The 26,827-nt window shown below is 38.7% G+C and overlaps 1 protein-coding gene across 1 annotated transcript in view; it reads right to left on the bottom strand.

Moving 5' to 3' along the window:
* Window positions 1–24,136, bottom strand: part of tns1a (tensin 1a) — a 79,567-nt gene extending 55,431 nt beyond the window's left edge. The window contains 3 exon segments of the mRNA XM_048200889.1: window positions 386–417; window positions 11,339–11,453; window positions 23,558–24,136. Of these exon segments, the coding sequence (XP_048056846.1) occupies window positions 386–417; window positions 11,339–11,453; window positions 23,558–23,653 (243 nt within the window). The 5' untranslated portion in view covers window positions 23,654–24,136.
* Between the last annotated feature and the right edge of the window lie 2,691 nt (window positions 24,137–26,827).

The raw sequence follows: 26,827 nt of genomic DNA, 5'->3' as shown, positions 1-26,827 counted from the left end.
TTCAAATAATTACAGCATGCGAGTGGTTTAAAAACCGGCTGATTTCGTGCTTTCATATCAGTGAGTAAAAATGTTGACGTAAATCCTGATTGGCTGTTTTTCAACACATACAGTGTCTGTGAAGCTATGAAATGAGGCACATTGTGTTCAATTTCTTATTGGTTGTCTGTTGTTGAGCAGAGTTTCATAATCCCAGGTAAAAAGTGGACCATGTCTTCAGGTGCACACATGTACACAGAGGTCAATAAAGGTCAATTTAAATAAAACACAGCAAGAAAATCCTGTGTGTCAAAATCTAGCATGATACACAGCTGGATAGAGAATACTAAGATATCCTTTTGTAAGAAATAAAAGAAAGAAAAATATATCCATGATTTACCTTTACCTCACATTTCTTATGGCAGGACAACTTGCACACTGCAGGAAAAGGAAAGAAAAAAATGCATTAAATGTGATCATAGAATTATTGGATTCAAAGTTCAATATACAATCATTTACTCTTACTGTACCAATTCACACTACAAAAGTGCTTTGTAAAGATAATCTGATCTGTGTTCTATAAGACAGGTGCAAATAGCCGTGGCTAATTTCACTAGCCCTGTCCACTATTTGCCCTGAGTACAAATATACTATTACTTCTATTTACACTTTATGTGAATAGTATGTCACTATTTGTACTTAATGCAAACACGATGCTATTTGTTGCTATGTATGTTTGGTGCAAACAGCATTTACCACTATTTACACTGTAACACTATTTACAGTGAAAATAGCACGTCCCTTGCAAAAACATTTCTTTGCGGCTAACTTGTTTTGCGGCAAATCTGCAGCAACCTAAAAGCAGTGAGTTTCTCTGAGGTGAGGCACTTTTACTCCATAACAAATTATATAAATGACAAAAATATGAAAATAGCATGAAATTTATGTCAATAGATATGACTGAAGTTCTGCTAATGTGACAGTTCTTCAGATCTACATGAATCATGTAAGTGATTTTTTATTCAAATCAGCAAATTAGTTAAGAATCTATCTATCTATCTATCTATCTATCTATCTATCTATCTATCTATCTATCTATCTATCTATCTATCTATCTATCTATCTATCTATCTATCTATCTATCTATCTATCTTTAATCTCTGTTTTCTCCCGAACTTTATATTTACATATGTTAGTGATGTTTTCATTTCAATGACTGTAAATATGCTGCCTGCTGATGATGTTAGATGTGATTAGATGAATATTCATGCTCATATTCTGTATCAGCTGTATATATAGATTGTTTAGAAACTCATTTATTTACCAGTTGATCCTGAAAGAGAATGAAGCCTGCCCCTGATACTGAAGTCATTGGCAGTCTTAAAAACATGGCTTGTAACAACTCTTGAGAGGTTCCAGCATGAAGGCCCAGGCTTCACCATTCACAAACTCATGGAGGGACTTTAAGAATCATGTGATCTGTATGGCAAGACATCAACAGCATTTTAAGTTAAAATTAATAAAGTCTGAGCATTGTGAGCAATGAAATGAATAACACATGCTTAATGTTCCATCACCCCATGATACAGTTTAGTTTCACTCTCTTTTTCAGTTCATTTTCAGATCATCCGAAAATGAAAGATGCAGATTTCAACAAAGAAGTGAACTCGTACCTGTAGGGGAGTAGTCATGCTTAATAGGATATGTAAATAAATAAATAAATAAAAAACAAGTAAATGAATGAATTTATTTAATGGTTGAGATTTTAATAATATTGTTTTTTATTGATAAAACATAATATTGATTGAATTATTTATTAAATTTGTTTGAGCTAATCATTGATTGCAAATTGAATTGTCATGTTTTTATGTTAAAGATCAATATTTTTTAGAACTAATGCATATTGTTTTTTTGTTGAGATTTGCATTGTATTAATATGTATAAGGATATGTATTTGTCAAGAGATAATTGCATTATATCAAAACCTTCAATGCATAAAAAAATACCTTGAATCTACACCAAAAAGTAGAAGCACCTGTATTACACTCATGTTCACCACAGACTTGCCACAACCGTCTGCCGCAAAGTTGCTGCAAACTCTTCGCATGTAACAAAATATGAATCTGTGGCAGTGTTCACCATAAGTTTGCCACAGGGGTTTGTCGAAAACACTATATTTTTGCAAGGGATAGCCTCTCAGTAAACATCCTGACTGAACCCTTAAGTCTAAAATCATTACATGAATGCAGTCAAGCAAGTCTCTAGAGCAGAAAGATCAACTTTACTGATTGTGAAGTCAATATGTTAAGCAAGGGAAAGAGGATGCATGGTATGGTAACAGCAAACATTCAAATAAGTCAACAGTCAAATAAATATTACTGATGCAGCAAGATGAAAATAAATTTTGTTAGTTAGAAATCAGACGCAAAGTATAAGGATACATATGTTAAGTAAAGATGCTAAGGAAACTGTAATTATGAAACAAATCAGCAGAAATGCACAGAGAGAAAGAGGCTGGTCTGTGGAATAACTAACGACCACACTGAGCACAGGTTATTGTAAGAAACAGAACAACAGAGAAAGCCAACAAGAATGTGAGGGATTTGGCCCAACATGCAGATGTCCCGAGTGCCATGAAGATGCACAAATGGTGGTGCGACCAAGCCCGAGCTATAAGCAAAGAGGGGGTTGGCGCAAATCATGCTACAGATGTCGGGGTGAGCAGCAGTAGTGAGGGTGCCTCTCAAGTGAAAATAAATGACATAAATGTGTCAAAAAGACACATACTGAAGGTATACAAGTCAAAAATGGAGGCTGCAAAGTTTAAAGGGGGGAGTACTGTGACGTAAAAAAAAAAATTTTCAACCTAAAAAAGTGTTCATGCTGTTCAGGCAAGTTGTGCTAAGTGACAACTTGGATATTTTAATTGACTAAACTTAAAATTTTAAGGCAGCATGAACACTTTTTTAAGTTGAAAGCATTTTTTTTTTACAGTGTGTGTAAAAGACAGACAAGGAAATCACATACATAGGAAACAGAAAAGAGACGAAGTGAGGAACATACTGTAAATTGCTCACAACACAACTCTATCATTACAAAACTATAATGATAGAGCCAAGGAATATCTCACCAATCATACTAAAGCCTGACAATTCAGTGAGACTATGTGGAGACAAGAAGTTGACCACAAGCACCTCTAGACTCTTGCCACAGTACTGCCAAGATTACAAAGAGCAGCTGAAGTGAGAAGAACATTAATGAGAATGGAGGCAATGTTCAAGGACACAAGGTGGACACTTCAGAGCTGAATGTTCTGCCAAAATTTCTTCACAGTCCTATTCACAAGTGGAAATGGAGTGTTGAACAAGAGGATGCATTTGAACAGTCAAAACTAATTTTTCAGTCAGCAGAAGCTCCAAAGAGAGCAGGCTGTATGAGACCTCACATGGGTATGGGTTATGGGCAGTTCTTTCACACAAGACAGCAGTGGGTTTAATGTCATATACTTTAAGTCAGGCAGAAAGAAACTGCTCACAGTTAGACAAGAAAGGACTCACAGTTACATTTGGAGTATGCTGTTTCCTTAAAGCTACATTATGTAACCTTTTTTTGTTCAAAATGAAAAAAATAAAAATAAATAATGAGTGAGTACATCATAAAAGTACCTTTCAAACCTTGCTTTTGCCAAAATCACTAGGTAAGCCTATAATAATTATTTTTATTTTAGAGCTGTCAGGATGGATTTTCAGGGAAACTGCATCCGTGCACATTTACATTATATTCATAAATAAAGGAAAGAAGGTCAGGATTCAGAATTTAAGGATGGGCAGTATCACTAGAAATGTAACGGAGGCCATTAATAAAGAGCTGTGCAGGTCTGCCTCACTCCCCTGCCCTCTTTGGCACCATTGATATATATATGGTTAGCAAGCCCACCTCCTATGCCGGAAGCACTATTTCGAATCCTGCTCGGAGTGGTGCGAATGGAAATGGAGGGGCTACATTGGTGCCGTGACCCGGATGGGAGTTAGGTTTAGGGGGTAAGTGTAACGGAGGCCAGCTAGTAAAGAGCTGTGCAGGTAAATCTCACTCTAAAGGCCTCAAGAGGTGCTTTAGGTGCTGCGGTCTTTAGCATCCTTGTAAGCATGCCCGTCTCCTATGCCGGAAATGCCAGTTTGAATCCCGCTCGGAGTGGTGCAAATTATGTACATGGCAGGGAAAAATTATGGGAACATTGATGTCCTGAATCAACTTCCATTGCAAAGAAAGCAGAGAGAATACCTCTTTCTGGAGCATACAGATGTGACACTCATCATAGTACAACAAGTGAGGATATGGAACCCAGTAAGATCATGTACAGAGTGAAAGAGATGTTGGCCACAAGAACTAGATGGAGCAGAGTTTGCACCAAGAAAAGATCAACTGAGTTCATGGGTTATGTGCTCTGGGGTGCACGAGTAGTAGTTCTCAGTCCAGGTCAAGACGGGAAGTGCTTATCAATAATCAATGACATCTAGGTGTGTCACAAATGTTGGCCTTATGTGTAGTGACCAAACTTAGAGAAGAATGTGGAACAATCCTTCTGGGATTAAAGAAATGTTGCTGCAGTAGCCCCACTTTATTGTTGAAACTGGTCTTATAAACCATGTTAAAGATTGCATGTGAACTATGTTCAAGGGGAAAATGTTTGTCATCCTCATAGATGCACATACGAAATGGATGGATGTGTACACGGTTAGTTCAGCTACATCAACCACCACAATTGCATAAACACTAGTTTTAGCAATCATGAGTCACCAGAACTCAGTGTATCAGATGCATTGTTTGGGCTTTAAAAAAAAAAAAAAAAAAAAAAAAACAGCATGTAACTTCCTATCGCACTTGCAGTAATTTTCAAAGGAATATGAACAATATGACTAATAGAAGGAACATTAACAACCAGAGCATTGTAGTCATGTTGACTATTTTAACAATGTCTTTACTACTTATCTGGGCCTTGAATGACGGTAATTATGTTGATTTCTACGGGGGATAAAAAAAAACATCTTGGATTTCATCAAAAATGTCTTAATTTGTGTTACGAAGATGAACGAAGGTCTTACGAGTTTATGAACGACCAATATCCAATAAGAGCAGACTGGAAGTGACCTTGGAGGGCATCATGCCCAGTGCATTGGGTGTTGAAGATTCCCTTCCTTTTTGGAAAAAGGGAAGACAAAAGGTTTTCTCTAGTCAAAAAAAAAAAAAAAAGTTCACCTTGTGACGAGCAGGGCAGGCGAGAGCCGTGAGGGAATGGCGCGAGGCCGGTGATGCAAGTGTTAACAAGCATCACCTGGGAGGCGCACCGGCCTTGAGTCTCTCACGGAGGAGCTTCGGGAGCATAAAAGGAGGAGCGACGACAGTGAAGGACGAGAGAGGACCAGGCCTGGATATTATTTTATGTTTTATTATGTTTGCGTGGCTGGCAAGACGTCCGCGAGAGTCTGCCGGCATTACTTTCGTTTTGTATTTGTTTATTTTGGAATTAAAGTTTTGTTGAATGTTCGCCGGTTCCCGCCTCCTTCTTCCCGTACATACGAACTGTGTTACACACCTCTCTACTGCATACACTAAAAATGCTAGGTTATTTTTTCAACCCAAATGCTGGGTTGAGACTTTTTGGTAAGGATGATTTGACCAAATTTGGGTTGTTAATCATTGATAATCAGTAACCCAGTAACTCTCACCCTCTCCACCGACTCTGAGGACCCTATTCTGGATCTCTCTGTGGGCCGCTGTGATGAGCTGTCCTTAAGGTGTAGTGTAGTTTGGCCTCCTCTCACTTTAGAGAGTCATTCTGCTAAGGCCTCCACACTTCTGAGCTCCATTTAGACAGGAATATTACACTTGTCGGCCCTCGGTGGGCCGTTGTGACCTGTCTTCAAGATAGGTTTTTTTTGGCCTCCTTTTGCTATTGAGAGTAGTTCTGCTCAGGCCTCTGCTCCTCTGAGCTCCATTTAGCAGCAACATCGATTTCCAAGGTAAGGTGAGCTGCCTTCCACCTTTGTGTGGGGTCCCTTAAGAAACAGGTATCTCCCTTATGATAACCTAGTGGCAGCCGCCTCCCTTTAAAAGGCTTTAGTAGGGGGCTCCTATATTTGATATCAAGGTTGCAGCTGCATCACCCTGATTTTGGGTTATATAAGTAGGCGGCTCCCTGGTGATAATGAAGTCATAGTTGCCTTCCCCAGAATTGGGGTCCCCTATGCAAGAGGCTCCTTCATTTACCTAGAGAAAATTGCCTTCCCTGTTTCAGGTTCTTTTAATTGGCAGCTTCCCTAGAATGCAAACTTTAGCACATTCGCAAGGTCATAGCTGCCTCCCCCTAAAGTGGGTTCTTCAGCAGCTGGCTCCCTTGTGTTAGCAGTGATGTAGAAACTGCTTCACCCACTCTGGGCCCCTAAGCAGGCAGTTTCCTCACGTGCTCCGGAGATCGATAGCTTGGTTGAGCTTGGGCCTCCTTTTTGGGGTTCTGTAGGCAGATCTTCTGCTCCCACAAGAAAGCTTGAGATGATCCCTAGACTGCAGGGGCTATAATGGAGTATACCCTCCCCGTTACTGGGATACCTTCTCTTGGGTCCTCCACACTCTGCTCCGACTCAGGCAGACTTCGAAGGCTTTAGCATGACTAACACTTTGCAGCCATCTTCTAGTTTCCTCTAGTGGGTATAGTTCATCCTTCCCTTATAAGGGTTTCTTTATTAGGGTCTATCATCCCTGGTTCTAGCCTAGTCTAAATTGGGGATCACAGTCTTGGGTGAGCATTGGACTCCCCTCACTCAGAAGGTCTTTCTGATGAGTCCTCAGCTCTGCAGAGAACTCATCTCTGGGCCCTGGTGAGAAGTGTTTTTTGCCTGAGCCTTGCATCCCTTTCTTATGGTTGAGCACCCTTAATTCAGGAGTGCTGGCCTTGCGAGATGCTGACTCTAGGTCAGAGGGGGTAGAGCATTTTCCGTAGGGAATAGTGTCACTGACAGTTCTGTGGATCTGAGTGAGGGAATCTGACTCCGGCATCTAAGTCCGTTGAGTGCTTGTTTGTGCTTGTCACAGCCGTTTAGGCAGTCATTCCCTCAGCATGGTGGTGTGGGCATTTGTTCTCCAAAGTGTCCTCTAGAGGATGCAGTGCAAGTTAATTTCTTTTAAGAACCCCCTAACCCCTCTTACATTTACAGAAAAAATAAAATAAAAATAAAATAAAATTCTATGTTACGGCTAAACTTTGCAAAAACATATAGCCAGTCTTGCAAAACTAAGTGGAAAAATGTGTTATGGTCTAATGAGACCAAGATTGAATTTTATGGTACCATCAGCAAACGAACACGATACCCACGGTAAAGCATGGTGGTGGCGGTATCATGCTTTAGAGATTCTTTTCTTCAGCTGGAACTGTGGCTTTAGTGAAGGTGGAGGGAATCATGAATAGCTCCAAGTACCAGTCGATTTTAGCATGGAAACTTCTGCTAGAAAGCTGAAAATTAAGAGAACTTTCATCTTTCGACATGACAATGATCCAAAACACCTATCTAAATTAACAAAAGAATGGCTTCAGCAAAGGAAGATTAATGTTTTAGAATCGCCCAGACCTGAATCCTATAGAAAATCTGTGGAGGTACCTGAAGAGGTACGTGATGCTCTCACAATTTAACAGATCTGGAACATTTTTGCAAAGAAGAGTGGGAAAATATTCCCAAGATGGCAATTTATCTTTGTTTCATTTATTAGTTCACAAAAAAAAAAAAAAAAAAAAAAATTATATCCACTGTACTCCACCCTATCCCCCCACCCTAGATCAAACCGCAGTGAAACAGTGATCCCAAAACCCCAATACAAACCGAACCACAAGAAACTAAATCTAAATGTTAGATCACTAGCATGAATTTTAAGCTAAACATATCATTTCAGTCATGACATCTCTCATAAACCTTTATCTGCTTACACTGCTGATGCATAGCAAGAACAAAGCTGTGCAAGTGCTAACACATACATGGACATGCTGCAGTGAGCAAGTTGACATGCTGCTGTGATTGCACATAGATACTTGAACATAAAACACCCCCCCCCCCCATCACCGCTCCAGAAAGCCATGTTATCAGCATGCATCTACTATATCTAGTGTCCTAAAAAAGACCCCTTAGATTAGTAGCTTATCACCAGTTTACCAGAAAATGACCATAAATGAGGCAAGACTATTTAAATTTTAGAAGTAGAAGGAGCAAACAAGCTGACTGGCTAACAGAAGTCAAGGACCTGTCAACATATGCCACATAGAGTTAGAGTTATGTTGGTTAACTTATAACTGATAAAAATAAAAAATGTTTAAAGCATATGACCTTACAAAATGTCGTTTACACAGCATAATCTGCAGTTATGCAGAAACAGATTTCTATCAGTCTGTTTCATCACTGTGTTCCTTTGTTGCCCTTTCCCTGCTATAAACAGTTACCATGGATATTCATTTAATCATCACAGCTGTTCATTATTTAGTTCATCACCATGTGTATTTAAGTTCCTCACCTTCTCTAATTCATCGTCTGACCCACTGTTTCGAGTTGTTGGCTTTTGTTATTTGTACCTTCTTCTTCATCATAAAGAACTTAAACATTACATAATCATGTAAGATTAATGGTAACACTGTATTTTAGGGTCTTTTAACTAGTTGCTTATTATCATGCATATTACAAGAATATTGGCTGTTTTTAGTAATTATTAAGCACATATTAATGCCTTATTCTGCATGACCTTATTCTACATTCTTAAGCCTAGCCAATACCTAAACTTAACTACTAACTTACTAACTATTAATAAGCAGTAAATTAGGAGTTTATTGAGGGAAAAGTCATAGTTAATAGTGAATACATTTTCCCTATACTAAAGTGTTACCAAATTATTTAACAGCCATTTAAAGTCTGCTTGAAATGGAAGTTGTGGTAGTCTTTTCTTCCCTATTGTGACATATATTCGTGGGAAGCGGCTAACAAGAAAAAATGTAGATTACTAATAATTATTATTAAAGCTAGAATATTAATAGTGCATCATCATTTTTTTTATTTATTTATTTTTTTTAAAAAGTATGGAGTATGATTGTTTCAAATAATCCAATCAATATCAAGTCAATAATGTAGTCAATAATGTTGGGCATTGCCATTTGAGCTATGTGAGCCAAAGAGTGAATAAACACCGGTAGACACTTAGGCGATTTACTAGTGGATTAATTAACTCACCCAAATGCATCCTATGTGAGATTAATCAGATATAAGAGTAAGATATCATTCGACACTGTAAAGAGTGTCAAAGGTTTCTATTTACAACGTGTTTTGTCAGTGTTGAGCTCTGTAGTTAATCATAAACATATCTGTTGAGCGTGTGAATGCAAAGGGCAATAGTTTAAGTTAGTCAGAATCTGCTCTGAGTTTTTGTTCAGTGTGAGTTCTGCATGCTCGTGAATTCTTTTATTATAACCAACAAAGTATAAGCATGATGTCAATAAGAGATTCATTGCACAGCGTAGGCAGCTTCATTGATTATAACAGGAGTTTTCACAAGAATGCAGCTTTGTGTACCTCGTGTTGAACTGAAGTAATTGACAGCATCATTGATTATAATGGCTCGCTTGCTGTATATAATATATATTTTTCATGCTGCTAACTACACACTGCAAAGTTTCAACCTGACAACCTGTTTAAATGCACGATTGAATCCGAATGACAGTGATAACCATAGAAAAAGTGGCAGGTCTATTATTTTGCATTTACACTTCAAGGGCCCTATCAAACGGCAGGTGCAATGCAAGTGTTTCAGCCCGACGCAATTATCATTTTCACTTCCAGCGCCAGGTTGTTTAAATAGCAAATGCACTCACGGCCATCTGTTCGCCCATGGGCGTGCTGGTCTGAAAACGAGGTGTGTTCAGGTGCATTGTTGGCGTGTTGCTATTTTGAGGCAACTGAAAACGCAGTATTTTTTTTTTTTAAAGATTTTTTTTTTTTTTTAAACAAAGGGAATGGAAGATGACACTGATTAGTTTATTGCATGTTACATACCCAAAACACACCCATGACTCAATAAGAGACTAGATACAGCCCTTTTGGCGCACCGGCCATTTTTTCCGTCGTTAATCTAGCAAAAGAGGATTCGGACATACCCTAAGTGCACTTGTGCCATGCTCTTCAGATTGTGCACTTAGATCGTTAAAATAGGGCCCAGTGACTTAATGCACAGATCATTTGTTCCGTCCATTGCTATGTAAAGTGTTACTTTGTTGTATATTTTATTACTAACTTCAAATCAGTCACTCTGTGACTTTTTACCTATATATGTACAGCACTTTGTTTTATGATCTGTCCTGACAGTGATTATTTTTTATTTCATGAATAAATAGGATAAGTCATTACAGACTGTTTCTTTGCATTTATTTTGGATTTATTGTCAGTACTGGGCTCGCACATGGGTAGGGTACTTTGTATTGTGTGTGCATGACTGTGGTCGTCTGCCACCACTGAAGACCAGCTTATCTTAAACACAAGCAAATTCTACATGTTTTCCATCACTTCTTGCCTTTAACAACAGCATAATGTTCTTCATTCAATGTTCTTTGTTTGGAACAAAAGGAAAAAAATGATTCAATCGAATCATCAAAAGACAGGAAAACCTCTCAGGTTACGTATGTAACCATAGCTCCCTGAGAACAGGGAACGAGACTCTGCGTTCATGACGCATTGGGGAACGTCCCACATGACCCAATGCATCATGAACACAGAATGAAGGGAACTCAAGGGCATCCTCATAAAGTAATTGGTACTATTGTCTCTGTTTAATTGACAAGTTTTGATGGAGAGAGAGCAAATAAACTTCACTGTATCACAAATGTTATCAATTAGTACAAAAAAAAGAGGAAACGGCCAAGGCCAGTGTGATGGTGGAAGGAACAAAAGAGTAACGGATGGCTAGTGAGTTTGTCCAGCTCTGTGGTGTTTTTGCCAAGCTAGCTGCCCCACTTTAATCATGTATGTCTGCTATTCAGAAAGGCTTTTTTTGCCACTAGTTCCTAGGAAGGGTAACAGCCATGCTGCTGCCAGAATATGTTTCTCATTTCTGTATGACTGTGCTCAGAAATAACTAAATTTAATAATAATATGCCTGTTCTGTTCTTTCAGATTTTTATAATAAACATTTTGTATCAAAAACACAAATTCAGTAACCATACTTGGATAATGAACAGAGATCTTTTGATGAGCTATCCAAGGATAGTCTGGTGCTGAATCCTAGTATGTCATCAACATATTAATAACCTTATAGGATCTGTTTTACTAGCAGTACTGACCTTTGCAGACCAGGCCCTCTTTCGTCAAAGCCTGCTTGCATACTGCACAACTCTTTGCCTTTTTGAAGGTCTTAGCCTTGAAGGTGTGGGAATGGACAGCCTCAAAGTCTTCTGGCTAAAGGGGCAGAGAGAGAGAGAAAGAAAACGCATTCAATAAGCGGAGGTTCTTCAATGCAATTCAGTTCTGAGACATTTATATCTATATTTTATGGTAGTGATATTTTTAAGCCTCACAAAAATTTCACAGTTAATTTTAAGTGATGGCGGATCCTGTATTGTTTTATTGTTAGAATGAGAGACAGAAAGTCAACATAGCAGTTACACGAACACACTACACATGTATTAAGTCCCTGTCCCGCAAAGCCATTTTGTCAAGGTAATGAAAAGTGTGATCCTCAGCATTTTCAGCTGTACTATCTCCCTAAATCTTAATGGCTTTTGTCACACATTGACAAGACCATTAGGCTCAGGACTGCAAAGCCTGGCATCCGTGACCTTGGCTGTAGAAAGCCAGAGAGAAGGGTGGACACTCATTGGACATTTACTAAAATAACTCTATTTACTTTAACCATTAGGACTGTTCAGTACACCATTCACTCAGAATGGGAAAGATTTGCATCTAACGGTGACCTTGAGGAGAGGAATGTGCATTTATATGCATCAAGACTTTAAATCAATAAAAGAATCATAACGAATAGAATGTCATAAGAAAGAAAGAGCGTATGGAGAACATGATCAGACAATCAGATCCTGTCCATCCAGTTGTTTTGGTATCAAACAGGTCAGTTAGTTATCATGGGACACTGCCAAAACATATTGGCTCATGGCTTCTAGATGATTTAACAAATGGAAAAATTATGACATTTTTTTATAAGCAAATTAAGTTTCTATTTAGTATTGTATTTATATTTATATGGTTAATATGCCTCAACTTAACCATTTTCAGTGGGTTTTTGGTACTCAGAGAGTTATGTTATGCAATTGTTTTGAAAGAGGGATACATTTCTTGTTTAAACATTATTTGTTCTTCAGACATTCCTCTTTAAATGCAGTAAGTATCAGTTGTGAGCAAAGTGACCCACATTTGGTTTTTGATCACTGAAAATGGGTAAAATTCAACAATTTGAACATGGAGCTGCTTTGACATTCCCATATCTAAGGGACTGAACTATACAGAGCCTTGAAAATGAAGATTTCAAAAGGAAAGTTTATTAAGAATGAGAATCTAGAAGGATATTAAGATATCTTGAATACTTTTAGAGTTTGGAAACTTTGGAAAAGGAATATTTATGGAACTCAGACAGAAATGTTCTATGCAGTTGAGTTGATCGAAAAACACAAAATACATTTCTAGTTTCAACATTATTTGTTCTTCAGATATTCCTTTAAAATAAAAATAAAAAGTATCATCTGTATGCAAAGTGACCCACATTTGGTTTTTGACCACTGAAAAATGTGACCAATTTACTCATGGAGCCACATTAAGATCTCCATATCTCTGGAAATGGCCTTTAAAATGAAGATACCAAAACACAAGAAGTGCTCTTTTCCCATTTTTGAACAGTCACCGTTGGCATATAATGAAACAAAGATTGCTAAAGTCAAAATATTTTACTAATAGACCTACCAATCTCTGTGTAAAAATAAAATAATGATGCTGCCATCCTTATAAAGTCATTTTACACCCCTGTAAATTGGCTCCAAATCATTTTGACCCCCTCTACAAAATAGTGGATTACTCAGTAAATATACATCTGTGACATTTAATATTTTGGCTTTCGTCACTATTTATGTTTGTCTTTCTACAGAAAAAAAAATCAAAATTTGAGCAGGGGAAGTTTCTGAAATTTGGTTGATCTGACATAGAATGACCCAGAAACAACCATGTCCTGGGTCTTTAGCACAAAAAACAGAAGACAATGCAGAGATCTCTACAACAAAGTTAAGGGTGGTGAGTGGGACCTTCTGCACCCATTTGAGGGTCTCATCTATGCATTTCAGACTGCTAGATCATCATGACACTTTGTGTTCAAGGCTGTTGAAATGGATTCCAGTTCCTTTTCCACTGTATTATTACCCAACAACACAACTAGTTGAAGATGTCACTGCCATCGGACTGCACAACCTTGTGCAAACACCATCCAAATTAACCACACTTTTACTCAAATTAATATTTCTTCATTCATGGTATTTAATTAGTAGTTACTCTTGTCTATCTTTTAGCTTTTATTTTATAACATTTGTTTTTTCGCCAGAGGAGAACTGGCCCCCCGACTAAGCCTGGTTTCTCCCAAGGTTTTTTTTTCTCCACTTTAACACCTATTTGCCACTTGTTTGCCACCTGATGTCACCTGATGGAGTTTGGGTTCCTTGCCGCTGTCGCCTTTGGCTTGCTTAGTTGGGGACACTTGACATTTGATATTCAATAGTATTCTTGACATTTATTCAACAGTGCTTCTGATCTGCCTGCATTGACACTATTATTTAAGAGCTGCTGTGCAGCCAAATTATGTACCAGTTATCAATGTAAAGCTGCTTTGACACAATCTGCATTGTAAAAAGCGCTATATAAATAAAGGTGACTTGACTTGACTGACTTTTCCTTATATTGGCAATAGAGGCTGTACAAGTTATCCCATATCTCGGACTGGTCAGCTGACAAACTCACTCTGATTTACATTTCATTTTTATTTATTGAACAATCCTCTTCAATTGCTCCTGTACTGTTAAGGTGAAATTCCTTAGCTGGTGCCACAAAGTAAAAGTAGCGAGTGGTCATCTGACACATTCATGGGCGTGAAACACCCTGGACATTTGGACAGTTCATTGCAGGGCTAACACGCACACACATTCACACTCAAACTCACGCCTACAGACAGTTTACTGTCTCATATTCACTTTGAGGGTTAAGATTTGTGGAGGAAACCAGAACACCCAGGGAAAACATGCAAACTCCAGCACAACCATACTGACAATACTGATAACCATAAAGTATTGGAAGCATTGTGGCAACTCTGCCTTTCTACTTTAGAAACATTCGATTGAAACAAATGCAAGCAGTGCATTTATCTGAAGAAGAGGTACCAGAATGCAATTAAAAACAACAAAAATACTGGATCTGACTAGTCCTTACTTTTTCATAATTGATGCAATCTTAGTTGTTTTTCAAACTAAGCAGAAAACAGAAATCTTTGTTAATGTTTGTTAATAAAAATAATGCCATTCATTGATTGTTCATGTTAGTTAACAGTGCATTAACTAATGCAACTTCTGATTTTAATAATGTATTAGTAAATGTTGAAATTAACATGAACTAAGATTAATAAATGCTGTAGAAGTAGTGTTGATTCTTAGTTCATGTTAACTAAAGTAGTTAACTAATGAAACATTATTGTAAAGTGTTACTATTACTATCAGAAGATTTTTAGCATGGTAATGTATATGATCTGCTATGCTGCTGCTGTGGATTATTGCAGTTGTTGTAGGTTATCGTTGCTTCTGCTGCAGAGCACAGGAACTTGCTACTGCCAAATATACACCAATATGCTGCTGTGATCATGTACGACAATTACCCCCAAATGAGAAGATGAACAAAACATGCCAAAATGTGTTCGTGCTGCTGTGAGCATGGAAACATACTGCTGCGGAGAGCCACGAGAACCGCATGTTTGCTATCTAGGTGTGCCAATGCCTGTGTTGCCGAATGGCTTAACACTAGTGCACTCTTGCTGTGTGTACCATAATAGCTTAAAACTGTGACTTAAAATGTGTATATGGGCTAGTGAAGCCCAGAGAAATTAACTAGTGAACCCAGGTGAACCCCGTATATTTAAAGGGATAGTTCACCCAAAAATTATCCAATTATTTACTCACCCTATATGACTATCTTCTTTCAGACGAACACGATCAGAGTTATATTTAAAAAATATATCCTGGCTCTTCCAAGCTTTATAATGGAATTGAATGGTGCCCGAGTTCCAAAAAGTGCATCCATCCATCACAAATGTAATTCATATGACTAGTTAATAAATGCAATATTAAAAATATCTTCATTTGTGTTCCAAAGATGAACAAAAGCCATTAAATTAATACAGAATTTTCATTTTTGGAAGAACCAAACCTTCTAATAATAATATAAAGAATAAAGCTAACACAAACAAAACATACTTCTGGTGCTTGGCCCATAATAACAAAATTAGTGATTGGACCTCTAACAGTAAAAACTACATTTTCAGCTTGGTTGGCTTTCACCAGCCCCTGAGGGACCCTCATTAAGTGGGTGATAATTAGCAGTGGCTGGGTGAGGTGTCGGAAATAATGGGTATCTTTTCTCGCCCTGCGACCCTGGCTGTCTCCTAGGCTTTGGGAGGCCCTAGACTGAGAGCACTCTGTGTTCGGAAACCAGCAGATTAAATTATACACGAGCAGAACAGAACAAAAATATCTTAAAGACAGCTACCCTCTCACTCCATAATTCATATAGACTAACAAAACTAGAAAAGACCCACAAAGGTCTGTTATACCTTGAAAGAGCTATGTAGACTAAATGTATAATATTCCATTAAAAAAAAACTTTAATTACCCTCTAAAATGTGTAGATGAAAACAGCTCCCATTTTGTTGCATTGCAATGTCAATAAATCCTCAGGTGGAAAAAAGGCACCTAATGCATTTCCTTAATTTTTTATTTTTAAATGTCCTTAATATTTTTATTGTGATTATATCCATGCAATCCAGGCTTTCCTGCACATTGCATCTTACAATGCCTTTTATCTAATATATTTACAAAATAGCATGTCCTCTCTCACCAATGCTTGAGTATATGTGTTGAAATACTATCATCCTGTAGGGGAGCTGTATCAATTGTGTTTCTTTAGAAAGTTGAAGCTGCTATAGACCATGAATTTGTTGGATGTGTGCATTTATTCATTAAAGTTATTGGGATGATGACAATGCATGCAAAACCATGCATCCACGTGATGTAAACGTGATTCATCAGACCAGGCCACCTTCTTCCATTGCTCCGTGGTCCAGTTCTGATGCTCACGTGTCCACTGTTGGCTCTTTCGGCGGTGGACAGGGGTCAGCATGGGCACCCTGACTGGTCTGCAGCTCCATATGCAACAAACTGATGCACTGTGTATTCTGACACCTTTCTATCAGAACCAGCATTAACTTCTGGAGCAGTTTGAGCTACAGTAGCTCATCTGTTGGATCGGACCACACGGGCCAGCCATCAATGAGCCTGTCTCCGGTTCACCACTGTTCCTTCCTTGGAGCGCTTTTGATAGATACTGACCACTGCAGACCGGGAACACCCCACAAGAGCTGTAGTTTTGGAGATGCTCTGACCCAGTCGTCTAGCCATCACAATTTGGCCCTTGTCAAACTCGCTCAAATCCTTACGCTTGCCCATTTTTCCTGCTTCAAACACATCTTTTTTTAGGTCATCCCATGGCCAAACCAGTTGTGAACCACTGCAATAGATAACGATGGCATTCTGAAGAGGTCATAATTCTCACTCAATCATATTCAAAATGTACAGAAAACATCCATTGGTGGTTTAGGAGATCCATGATGCAGCAAAGGCAAGGCAAGGTCTCTGTGCTTTTTATTTCTTATTCAAGTGCAGTTCTCTTTCAAGCAGCACAGCCCACCCCCAATGTTTAGTTCCCTTTTCTGTTTCCCTCCTCCCTTCTCTGCCAGGCCTCCTCCATCTTGCTGCATGCCTGCTTGATTATGTCTCTGCTAACGTTACTTAAATTTTTCATTGCCCCTCTACTCTCTATCTTTTACTACTCTCTTTCCTTTCCCATGGCTTCCCCTGCGTAGCTTGCATGAATTCCCAGAGCAGCCCATCACTGAAGCATCTGGCAGTTTTAAAGAAGAGCACAGGATTGAAAGCTATTGTCTCTGTCAAAGAGGTTATTATCTGAACAGCCGACTTTTCTGACTCCAAGTTGATGCTCTGTTAACATTCTGTGCAACCAAATGCATGTTAGGAATTCTCACTCAGGATAATTTACTACTGTTAAGTTGAAGCATTATTATAAGCCCCAGCAAATGCCAGATGCAATTTGTCACTACATAGCAAAAGGGGTAGTGTTGTCTTTCCGGAGATAAAATTTATGGAGTTAAAAGTTTTAAAATCACCAGAACCAATATGCATCCCACCCCACGGGAAAGAAGTTGTGATATGTGGAGAAGCAATGCAACTGACTTGAATTTTGGACTCAAGCATGCTTGATGCTCATGGTGTTTTCAGCATCTGCACTATATGAGGACACTCAACCTGAACTTAATCTCCAGATCTGCTCTGATAGCATTTCACCAAAGTTGTGTTCAAAATCACCTCCTATACCCTCTTCACTATTCCCTAGATTACTCCACTAACAAGGCTCACTTGAGGGAGTGAATGAAAAAACGAGAGAGTGAATTCGAACACTGAGTGTGTTGGAAGGGCTGCCGCTTTTGCACGGTTTGTGCTTGCTGTTTAAAAATTATTTGAAACTTTGCAAACTGGCATCTCCAGTGAAAATATTTCTCTTGAACTCTGTCATGGAAACTAGCCTGCATGTATAAACCTTAATTAACAATTTAATAATCAATTAAAAAGGAATTCATACGCTGTAGCCACATTAGACCAGTGGTTTGGAAAATGGATGGATGGTTAATTCAGCTACGGGCGCACTTTCTGCTCAGACACGGGGACTGATTCGGGGCACGACTCTCACAGTGCATTATGGGTATTCTCTAGCGTTGAGCGTGCATTGGTTGTACACTCGATATTGCAGACTTTTGTGGCAGTTTGACGGCGTGTCACCTGAAACAGAGCGTTATGGAAGTTGAAAACACTCGCTTTGAAGAGGTGCACATCAGGCTACGCTGTAGTCTATGTGAGCTACTATACACAGCCTATGGCGTACACTCAATGCAGAAGTATAAATCAGCCTTTAGACTTACGCCAGTATCATGCGCACAGACAGCATGCCAGTATCGAATTATCTTTTGCACTTGAACAAACAAGTTTTGTCAAGTATCCTCATAAGAGCAGTCTTAAATGAGTTAAATAACATCTTAAATGAACTTAAAGAGTTGTGAAAGAAGAGTTGTGATATGCGTGTCAGATCCACGTCATGTTCGGCAGCGGCAGCTCTTAAAGTGACAGCAGCCTAATAAACCAGTTGCTGTGATGTCAAAGAACAAAGAGAACAGAGAAAGTTACTCACTGCTCTTGACTAAGGATCTTTTGTAAGGGTTAATCTATATTTAATTTATAATTTATGCAGTGCAGACTTTTTGAGAACTTTATTCAATTTCTGTATATTTCCTACCTGTTAGACTGAAGGGCATATGACATTTGTTATCGGTTTATGTGAAGATTGTTCTAAGTTCACTTAAATGAGAAGTTGTTATATTTTTTGAAGCCTAATAAATTAAGCATCAGCGTCAGTTCAGGCAGGTCACGTAGTCAAGCTACGCTATCAGCTGATTGTTAAAATTCGAACCCAGCCTTATCAGCTGATCCAATTCCTAGGCACTCAATTGGTGACTTTCAAACAGGGCGCCTTATTTAAATGCATTCACAGTCTGCCTGCTTGGCTGTTTCCACTGCACACTGCTTGCAACCCACCTCCTCCCCAGCTCCTCCTTTAAACTTGTGTTTAACTTAATCAGTGTCATTCTGTTGCCATTGATGCATGCTCTGTTCTCAATAGGGGGGATTTTGTGCTGCTTTCCCAGTTAAATGGGAAGTTGTCCCCAGAAGCTGCTGCTGTTCCCTGACTTGGCTTTCATGGAGCTCATGAAAAGGATGGGGAATTTAGAACAGAGCCATACCGCCAAATGTAACTTAGTGACAACACTAATATTTTATATATATATATATATATATATATATATATATATATATATATATATATATATATATATATATATATATATATATATATATATATATATATATATATATATATATATATATGGCAGTGCCTCTACTGCCCTATGAGTGACCCTGTCAAACAAAGATCTGTAAGTGAGTTGGTTCTTACCTAGTGCTCAGCTCAAGTAAATTAAATCTGACACATACAGTGTTTACCAAGGATTTGTTGAATAAAGATCTGAAGAAGTGACTTTTAATAATAATATAAAATAGCTCAACAATAGTTTGTAGTAGCACAGTAGAGCTACAAGGAATATGATTTGATGTTTTATAGTTATAATTATATATATAAAAAAGATTTTGATGTGACTTTGATTCAATTTTATTTTCGATATAAATATAAAAATATATTTAAGCATTGGTTATTTCTTTATAGTGTAGGCTCAAGAAAAGTATGTTTCATTAACCTGGAAACCATGTAAACAAATGAAATGTAACTTGAAATTACTTTGGACTAATAAAACACAAAACAGATTGATTTATGTCCAGTGTGGTTGCAGGGGGAGATGAGCTTCATAAAGCTCTTTGTCAGGGTTAAAAGATAAACATGCATCCCCATGAATCTCAGCTCCCCTCCATTTTTAAGCCCTCTACGACTTTTAGCCAAACCTCCTCCTCCATGTGAGAGTGATCAGTACATCTGGGATGGAGTCTTCTCTATCTCTCTTTTTGACTAAATTAAATAAGTTCTGGAATGAATGGGCTCAAAGATCTTTAGTGAAGGTTGAAGGAAGGAGACTGGGGGAAGGGAGGTTTTATTACCCTGAACACACAAACGGGACTATCCCCCTTGAGCAACCTGAGGTTAAATGTATTGCTCAAGGGACATTAAGAGAGTGTCAGATTAATGGATCCTTTCAAATACACTTAGCAAGAAGAAGAAAAAATTCTTTAATCTGGATACTGTTTTTTAAAAATAATTTTGTAAAATCCAAATTAAGCTTTACAGATCATTACTGGAAAGGGTTTAAACAATGTTTTTCATACTTGTTCAGTGAACCATAAACAAGTATTGTACATGCACCTGTGAAACAGTCCATAAGACACTAACAGCTTACAGGCGGTAGACAATTAAGGTCACGGTTACAATAATTTAGGACACTGAAGATACCTTTCTACTGACTCTGAAAAACACCAGAAGAAGGATGGCTAGGGTCCCTGCTCACCTGTGTGAAAATGCCACAGGCTGCTACTGGAGGCATGAAGACTGCAGATGTGGCCAGAGCAATAAATGCAATGTTTGTAATGTTAGACGCCTAAGTCAGTGCTAAAGGGTGGGTGGTGGCTTGTGGTGTAGTCCCCCTCTGCGGAAATCATGGTCTGGGGGTTAATGGAGCAGAGATTAAGGGGGCACACAGTGACTGAGGTGGCTGGGCCAGATTATTTGATTAAGATCAACACAGATGGCAGCAGGTTTATTAGGCTGCTATCACTTTCAGACCAAAATGCACGGATCCAATATACTGATACACATGCATTTTCTTTCTCTATTGTTTATGTTTACTTAAAGTATAAATAATACTATAAAAGGGGCCAATAATGCCCCTTTTACAAGATGTAATATAAGTCTCTGGTGTCTCCAGAATGTGTGTGTGAAGTTTCAGCTCAAAATACCCCACAGATCATTTATTATAGCTTGTCAAATTTGCCCCTATTTGGGTGTGAGCAAAAACACGTCGTTTTTGTGTGTGTCCCTTTAAATGCAAATGAGCTGCTTCTCCCCGCCTCCTCTCCAGAAGAGGGCGGAGCTTTAACAGCTCAACAACAACAAAGCTGTAGAATCTCACGCAGCCAAAATGAGGATTGTCAGTAACGGTGTTCAGCCTTACATTGTTCAAACCGGAGTCGACACTGATGGAGAGACTCAGGAAGAAGTTACAACTTTTAGACGTTTCTGAATGGTTAGTGGATAAATTGATGTAGTTGCTGTGGAGTTGATTCAACTCATCCACTAGCATGTGCCGTCATGTTCATCTTTTGTGTTGAATTGACCCTCGTTTGTGAAGCAGTCCGGCGTAAAATGACGGCATGTCAACAACACTCTACTACAACAACTCTTCCTCTTCTCTAAAGCAGCCCAACATGGCCTCGTCCCCTTTGTTGTGTGTTCTCGGGGGCGGGGTTTATGTAAATTTTAGGGTTAGTGATGTCACCAACCCAGGAACAAGCTTATTGTAGGCCCTACCAGCCATTTGTTGTGGTCCTTAAACAGAGAATTCTTTAAAAGAAAATATCTCCCTTTGCATTGAACTTTGAGCGTCGTAACTTTGCAGATGTTGTTTATGCTCAAACAGCAACATTACACACTAACTAAAGTTAAAAAAGTGAAATCATAATCAACCACCACTTTAAGCCTTCACATGCTATCAGAATTATCATAAATACAAGTGTCCGAGGTAAAAAATGCACATGAACGCCCTCTCAAATCTAAACTTGAATGCAATGAGCTCGTAATCACAACTTCAGAAGTGGGATGTAATAAATTTTCGATAGCACGTGAAGGCAGCAGTAACTGACTGTGTTTACTACGACATTTGCCAAGATGGGCATTTTGACATCATTTGCCCATTCAAGCAAAAAAAGATGCTAAAGAGAATTCGCTCTTCACACAGCACTTGAGTACAGAAATGAGTTCTCTTTTGAGTCTTTTTTGAGGCTTTTGGCAAAGCGTTGCATATTGTCACTCATTTGATCGATGTATTGATCCATATCTATGATTGTTACACCCCTAGATAGGATATTGCCATTGGTTTGATGACTGAGATTTAAAGGGTTAGTTCACCCAAAAATGAAATTTCTGTCATTAATGATTCACCCTCATGTCGTTCCACACCCGTAAGACCTTCGTTCATCTTTGGAACACAAGATGTTTTTGATGAAATCCGAGAGGTACATCAGAATGCTGGCTCAGTACTGGCCAAAGCTGATCACGTGATCAGCACGACGCATGCGTGTGATGCTGACGCAGGAGCCGGCCAATAATGAAACGGCGTTCTGACGTAGATCCTGGAAGCACTGGAGGTAAACAGCATATGAGAATGACACAGAAGTTGAATAAAGTCATTATTTTTGTTTTGTTTTTGCGCACAAAAAGTATTCTCGTCTCTTCACAACATTAAGGTTGAACCACTGCAGTCACATGACTGTTTTAACGATGTCTTTAGTTCCTTTCTGGACCTTGAAAGTGTTGATTATATTGCTGTCTATGGACGAGTCATATACCTCAAAAATATTTTAATTTGTATTGAAGATGACAAAGGTCTTACAGGTGTGGAACGACATGAGGGAGAGTAATTAATGACAGAATTTTCATTTTTGGGTGAACTAACCCTTTATGTGTTGTAAAGCTTCAGCACAGTAGATGAAGAAGAGGGCTTCAGTTGGGATGAGGGAAAAGTGCCTACAAAGAGCAAGAAATGGTGATATGCTGTGATAGCTGATGGGGAAATTGGATTAATAACACTGGGTTATGGTCTTGGCAGGAGCTGAAGGATGGGAACGTGTGCTGGGACAGATTGAAATTTGGGGGTGGGGGTGTAGAACGAGAAAAATACAGTAGTTCTGCGGCAGAAGGGCTTTTGGGGTTTTTTTTGCAGACACATCAGCACTGAGACATGAAATGAGCAAAATAATGAAAACTTGACCCCTAATCTGTCCATTCTCATTAACTTCAGACCATGTATCTGACACTACAAAGCTAGAAGGCATTACTAAACACTGTCCTAACATGTTCCGGGGTTGGTTAATCTAAAACGCCACATAAAACTATCAAAACCAAACAATTTCATGCAAAGGGTTCACAGTGTACCCACAGAATTGTTCCTTTCTTAAAAATGGCAGCCATTAACTCAGCATAAACCTAAGGGACCATTTGCAGCAGTGTCCTTTTAATCTCTAAAACACTGGCAATAACATATAAAATGGGGATGGGGGAAAGTGGGGACACTGAACCTGTCAGGTTTTTTTTTTTTTTTTTTTTTTCATACCAGCAAAACTCAACATGAGATTCAAGCATTGCCACTAATAACACTATGAGTCAAAATTAAAGTGACTATGCACAGTCTACAGTAGGACAGCTTCTCGAACACAACAATCTGAGACTTTACTAAGACAGAGAGGCTGAAAACCCACCACAGGTAAAGGAAGGCAGACACAGCAAAGGTGAAACAAAATTGAGCATGTCTGAATGTTGTCCGGTAGCACTCACAATCAGTTGTGAAAGGTGACCCCAGTTTGTGTGTATGTATCAGAGTGAGTCAGTGCAGTATGCAGCCTTACCTTATCTCTCCTAGCTGCTCTCAATGGAAAGAAACAAGAGAAGAGGAACTTCCCCCAGCTTATCACTGCTGCCAGACACCAGTTCAGCCGGGCCATGGTTGCCTCCTTCTGTCAGTCTTTTGCTGCCTTTAAATCACCCTTTCTATTCTCTGTATATTCTCCAGGTAAATCCAGTAGCAGAGAACTGACGGCAGAACAGATCCCTTCAGCGTCAGAGCAGGTAGCAAGAATCACCCTACTCTTGCTCGCACAGACGTTACCTTACTCACTGGATGCTGCAGCATTCTGTCTGTCGAAGGAGGATGAAGAGGAAAGAGGGAGGGTGTGAGAGAAAAAAGCAGAGGGAGGGAGAGAGAGAGAGAGAGGGGCATGCAGTGGGAAAAACTAGAAATAGCAGAAAGGCAAGTTGCTTTTGATGAGGAGGAGGTAGAAAAGGAGAAAAATGTTTGAGAATAAACCGAGAGAGGAACATGCTTTTGAAGGAGAAAACATTTCAAGGCAGCACAATCTCGAGAAGGGAAGATGAAAATAGGATAGGAGGCAGGATAAGATACAGAAAGGATGGAGTAAAAGAGAGGGAAGGCAGTCTCTGAATGTCATCACAGCCTCACACGCACACAGACACATGCACGCACTCTCACACGAGGCTGTGCGAAGAAGGGAAGACGTGCCGTGTGCAACTGGGTTTCTGTGGAAAGCGTTTCCGTGTGTTTTCTTTTGAGTCCGTATGTGTGCCTGTGCGAATGCACGTGGGAGCTCTGTGTAAAAGCTCTCTGGTGTCAAGTGCTCATCCAACTGCAGGTGCACCGCACCACTGCAGAGTCGCCACGCTTCACTAACAAACGTACCCTCACACTGCATAGAGGGGGGTGGGGGTGGGATTAGTAGAGAGCAAGCAGAGACCGAGAGAAAAAGACATGCCAAAAATTGCAGAGAGGAAAAAACAGAAATGGGGGGAAGAGATACAGATACATATTCATACAGTACATACACACTCTCCTTTGCCCCCACTTTCATGCATTGCATGAACACCATAGCATCATAAGAGAATATGTGTGAGTGAGTGCTGGCGGATGCTTTTTAACCCAGCTGCAGAATCTACTTTATCCAAGCTAAATCCATCATTAAACACAACAGGCTCCCATAATCACTGTGCCGCCATATTGACTGTGCTGTCATGTTCAGTTTGAACGTGGGGTGCTTATTTTTTTAATCGAACAGACCTTGTGCCAGATCAGAGAAACATGAATCTCCCAAGCTCCATAGTCTAGATGACATATACCACAAATTTGCATTGCAGATGTGAATTGATCTTATTCACTTTGTTGTAGATTTCTTTGGGGGCTTGAGAAATGTGCTTCATCAAATGGATGAGGATTGCTGAAACAAAAGTTTGGGACGAGCATGCGCAATTTATCCTGCCAATCACAATGCAAGAGAAGGCATATATTACACACTGACCTCTTCTCACTCTACTGTTCGTGTTGCACTCATATTCCCTTCCCACGTTCTTGACACAACTTAGGGCCTTGTTACACCTGGTCACTTCATGCATTTCTCATGAGCCTGATGTAGTATAAACTTTGCATATGCACAAAAAAGGCGGTGGAATATGTGTACTCAATTTTCCATGCACATATTGGGATTTATAAAAAAATAAGCTTAAATATGTGCGGACCATATGGACACTCTAGACCGTGCATATGCACTCTTTTACTGGAGTGAGCGAAGTAATGAAGTAAACAGAATGTGGCCAAGTGTAAATAACAAATCAGATATCTGATCAGAGAAAACACATGATGTGACCAGGTGAAAAAAGGCATGATCATTGAGCTCAAGGGAAGCATGAGATGTGTCACTTTAAGAAAAGAAGAGTTTTTATACATGTAATCCTGTCATAAACATTTAAATTGAAACTGAAAGGTACACCAATGTCATAATGGACTATGATAGCAACTGAGACAAAGACACGGCATGTCAATTTTGAAGTCATTCAGACCAACAGTACTGTAGTTAAAGCCAATTTTCTTCAGTTATAGCGCCACCAAGTGGCACAGTCCCACTACTTTTTTTGTGTGTCCTCAGAGTGCCCCCATACATAAGCGTGTCAAATTTGGTGAAAATATCTCATTTTGTTTAGGATTTATAGATATTTATATTTATGAGCGCATAAAAAATGACTCACACCCAACTTTGATTGCATTTTTTTCCTTTTTTTTTCTTTGCACTTTTTATCTTTTTTTGCCATTTACAATCACCATTTTAACAATGGTGGTTTCGAAGATGTTTGCAAAAGTTGTTTAAATGCTAAGTCACAATGTCGGTCAAGACATAAGGCAAAACCGAGCATGTCGGTGTCACTAGACTCACCGCAACGATTCAGGAAACTGAATTGGAAGTTATAAGCAAAAATAGCCATTTTTTATATCTCTGGACCATTAGGTGGCGCTGCACCAAAACACTGCATTTTGCCTCAGGTCATACTTGTGATGAAATATTCCAAGTTTGGTCTTAATATGATAAAGCATTGTTGAGATATAGCCTCACATTCATTTTGGTGTGATCTTAGTCTAATTGGTTTGCACGTTATTCAAGAACGTTTTTACGAATCAATTTGAATTCCATAACTTTTTGTCAGCAGGGTCTGAAGATGTTCTGGTTCAATTTTCATGAAAATCGGAGTAACAGCCAAGGAGGAGTTAAATATATATATATTTTTATGAAGTAAAATGATGTCATAGACTTACGGAAGAGGATTAGGGCCAAGCAATAATAAAAAAATAAAACCATCTTGAGATTAAAGTTGTTAAATTTCTAGAAAAAAGTTGAGATAAAATGTTGAGAATAAACTCGTTAAATTATGAGAAAAAACTCGTTAAATTTCGAGAAAAAAGTCGAGATAAAATGTTGAGAATAAAGTCATTAAATTACGAGAAAAAAGTAGCTAAATTACGAGAAAAATGACGTTAAATTTCGAGAAAAAAGTCAAGATACATTTTTCTCGTAATTTAACGTTTATTCTCAACATTTTATCTCGACTTTTTTCGAAATTTAACACGTTTTTTCTCAAATTTAACAGTTTATTCTCAACATTTTATTTCGACTTTTTTCTTGAAATTTAACAAGTTTTTTCTCGTAATTTAATGACTTTATTCTCAACATTTTATCTCGACTTTTTTCTTGAAATTTAACGTTTTTTCTCGTAATTTAATGACTTTATTCTCAACATTTTATCTCGACTTTTTTCTCGTAATGTAACGATTTTTTTCT

Source organism: Megalobrama amblycephala, linkage group LG8, assembly GCF_018812025.1.
Source record: "Megalobrama amblycephala isolate DHTTF-2021 linkage group LG8, ASM1881202v1, whole genome shotgun sequence".
NCBI lineage: Eukaryota > Metazoa > Chordata > Actinopteri > Cypriniformes > Xenocyprididae > Megalobrama > Megalobrama amblycephala.
The sequence above is the reverse complement of the archived record's forward strand: the minus strand, read 5'-3'. Positions and strand labels throughout refer to the sequence as shown.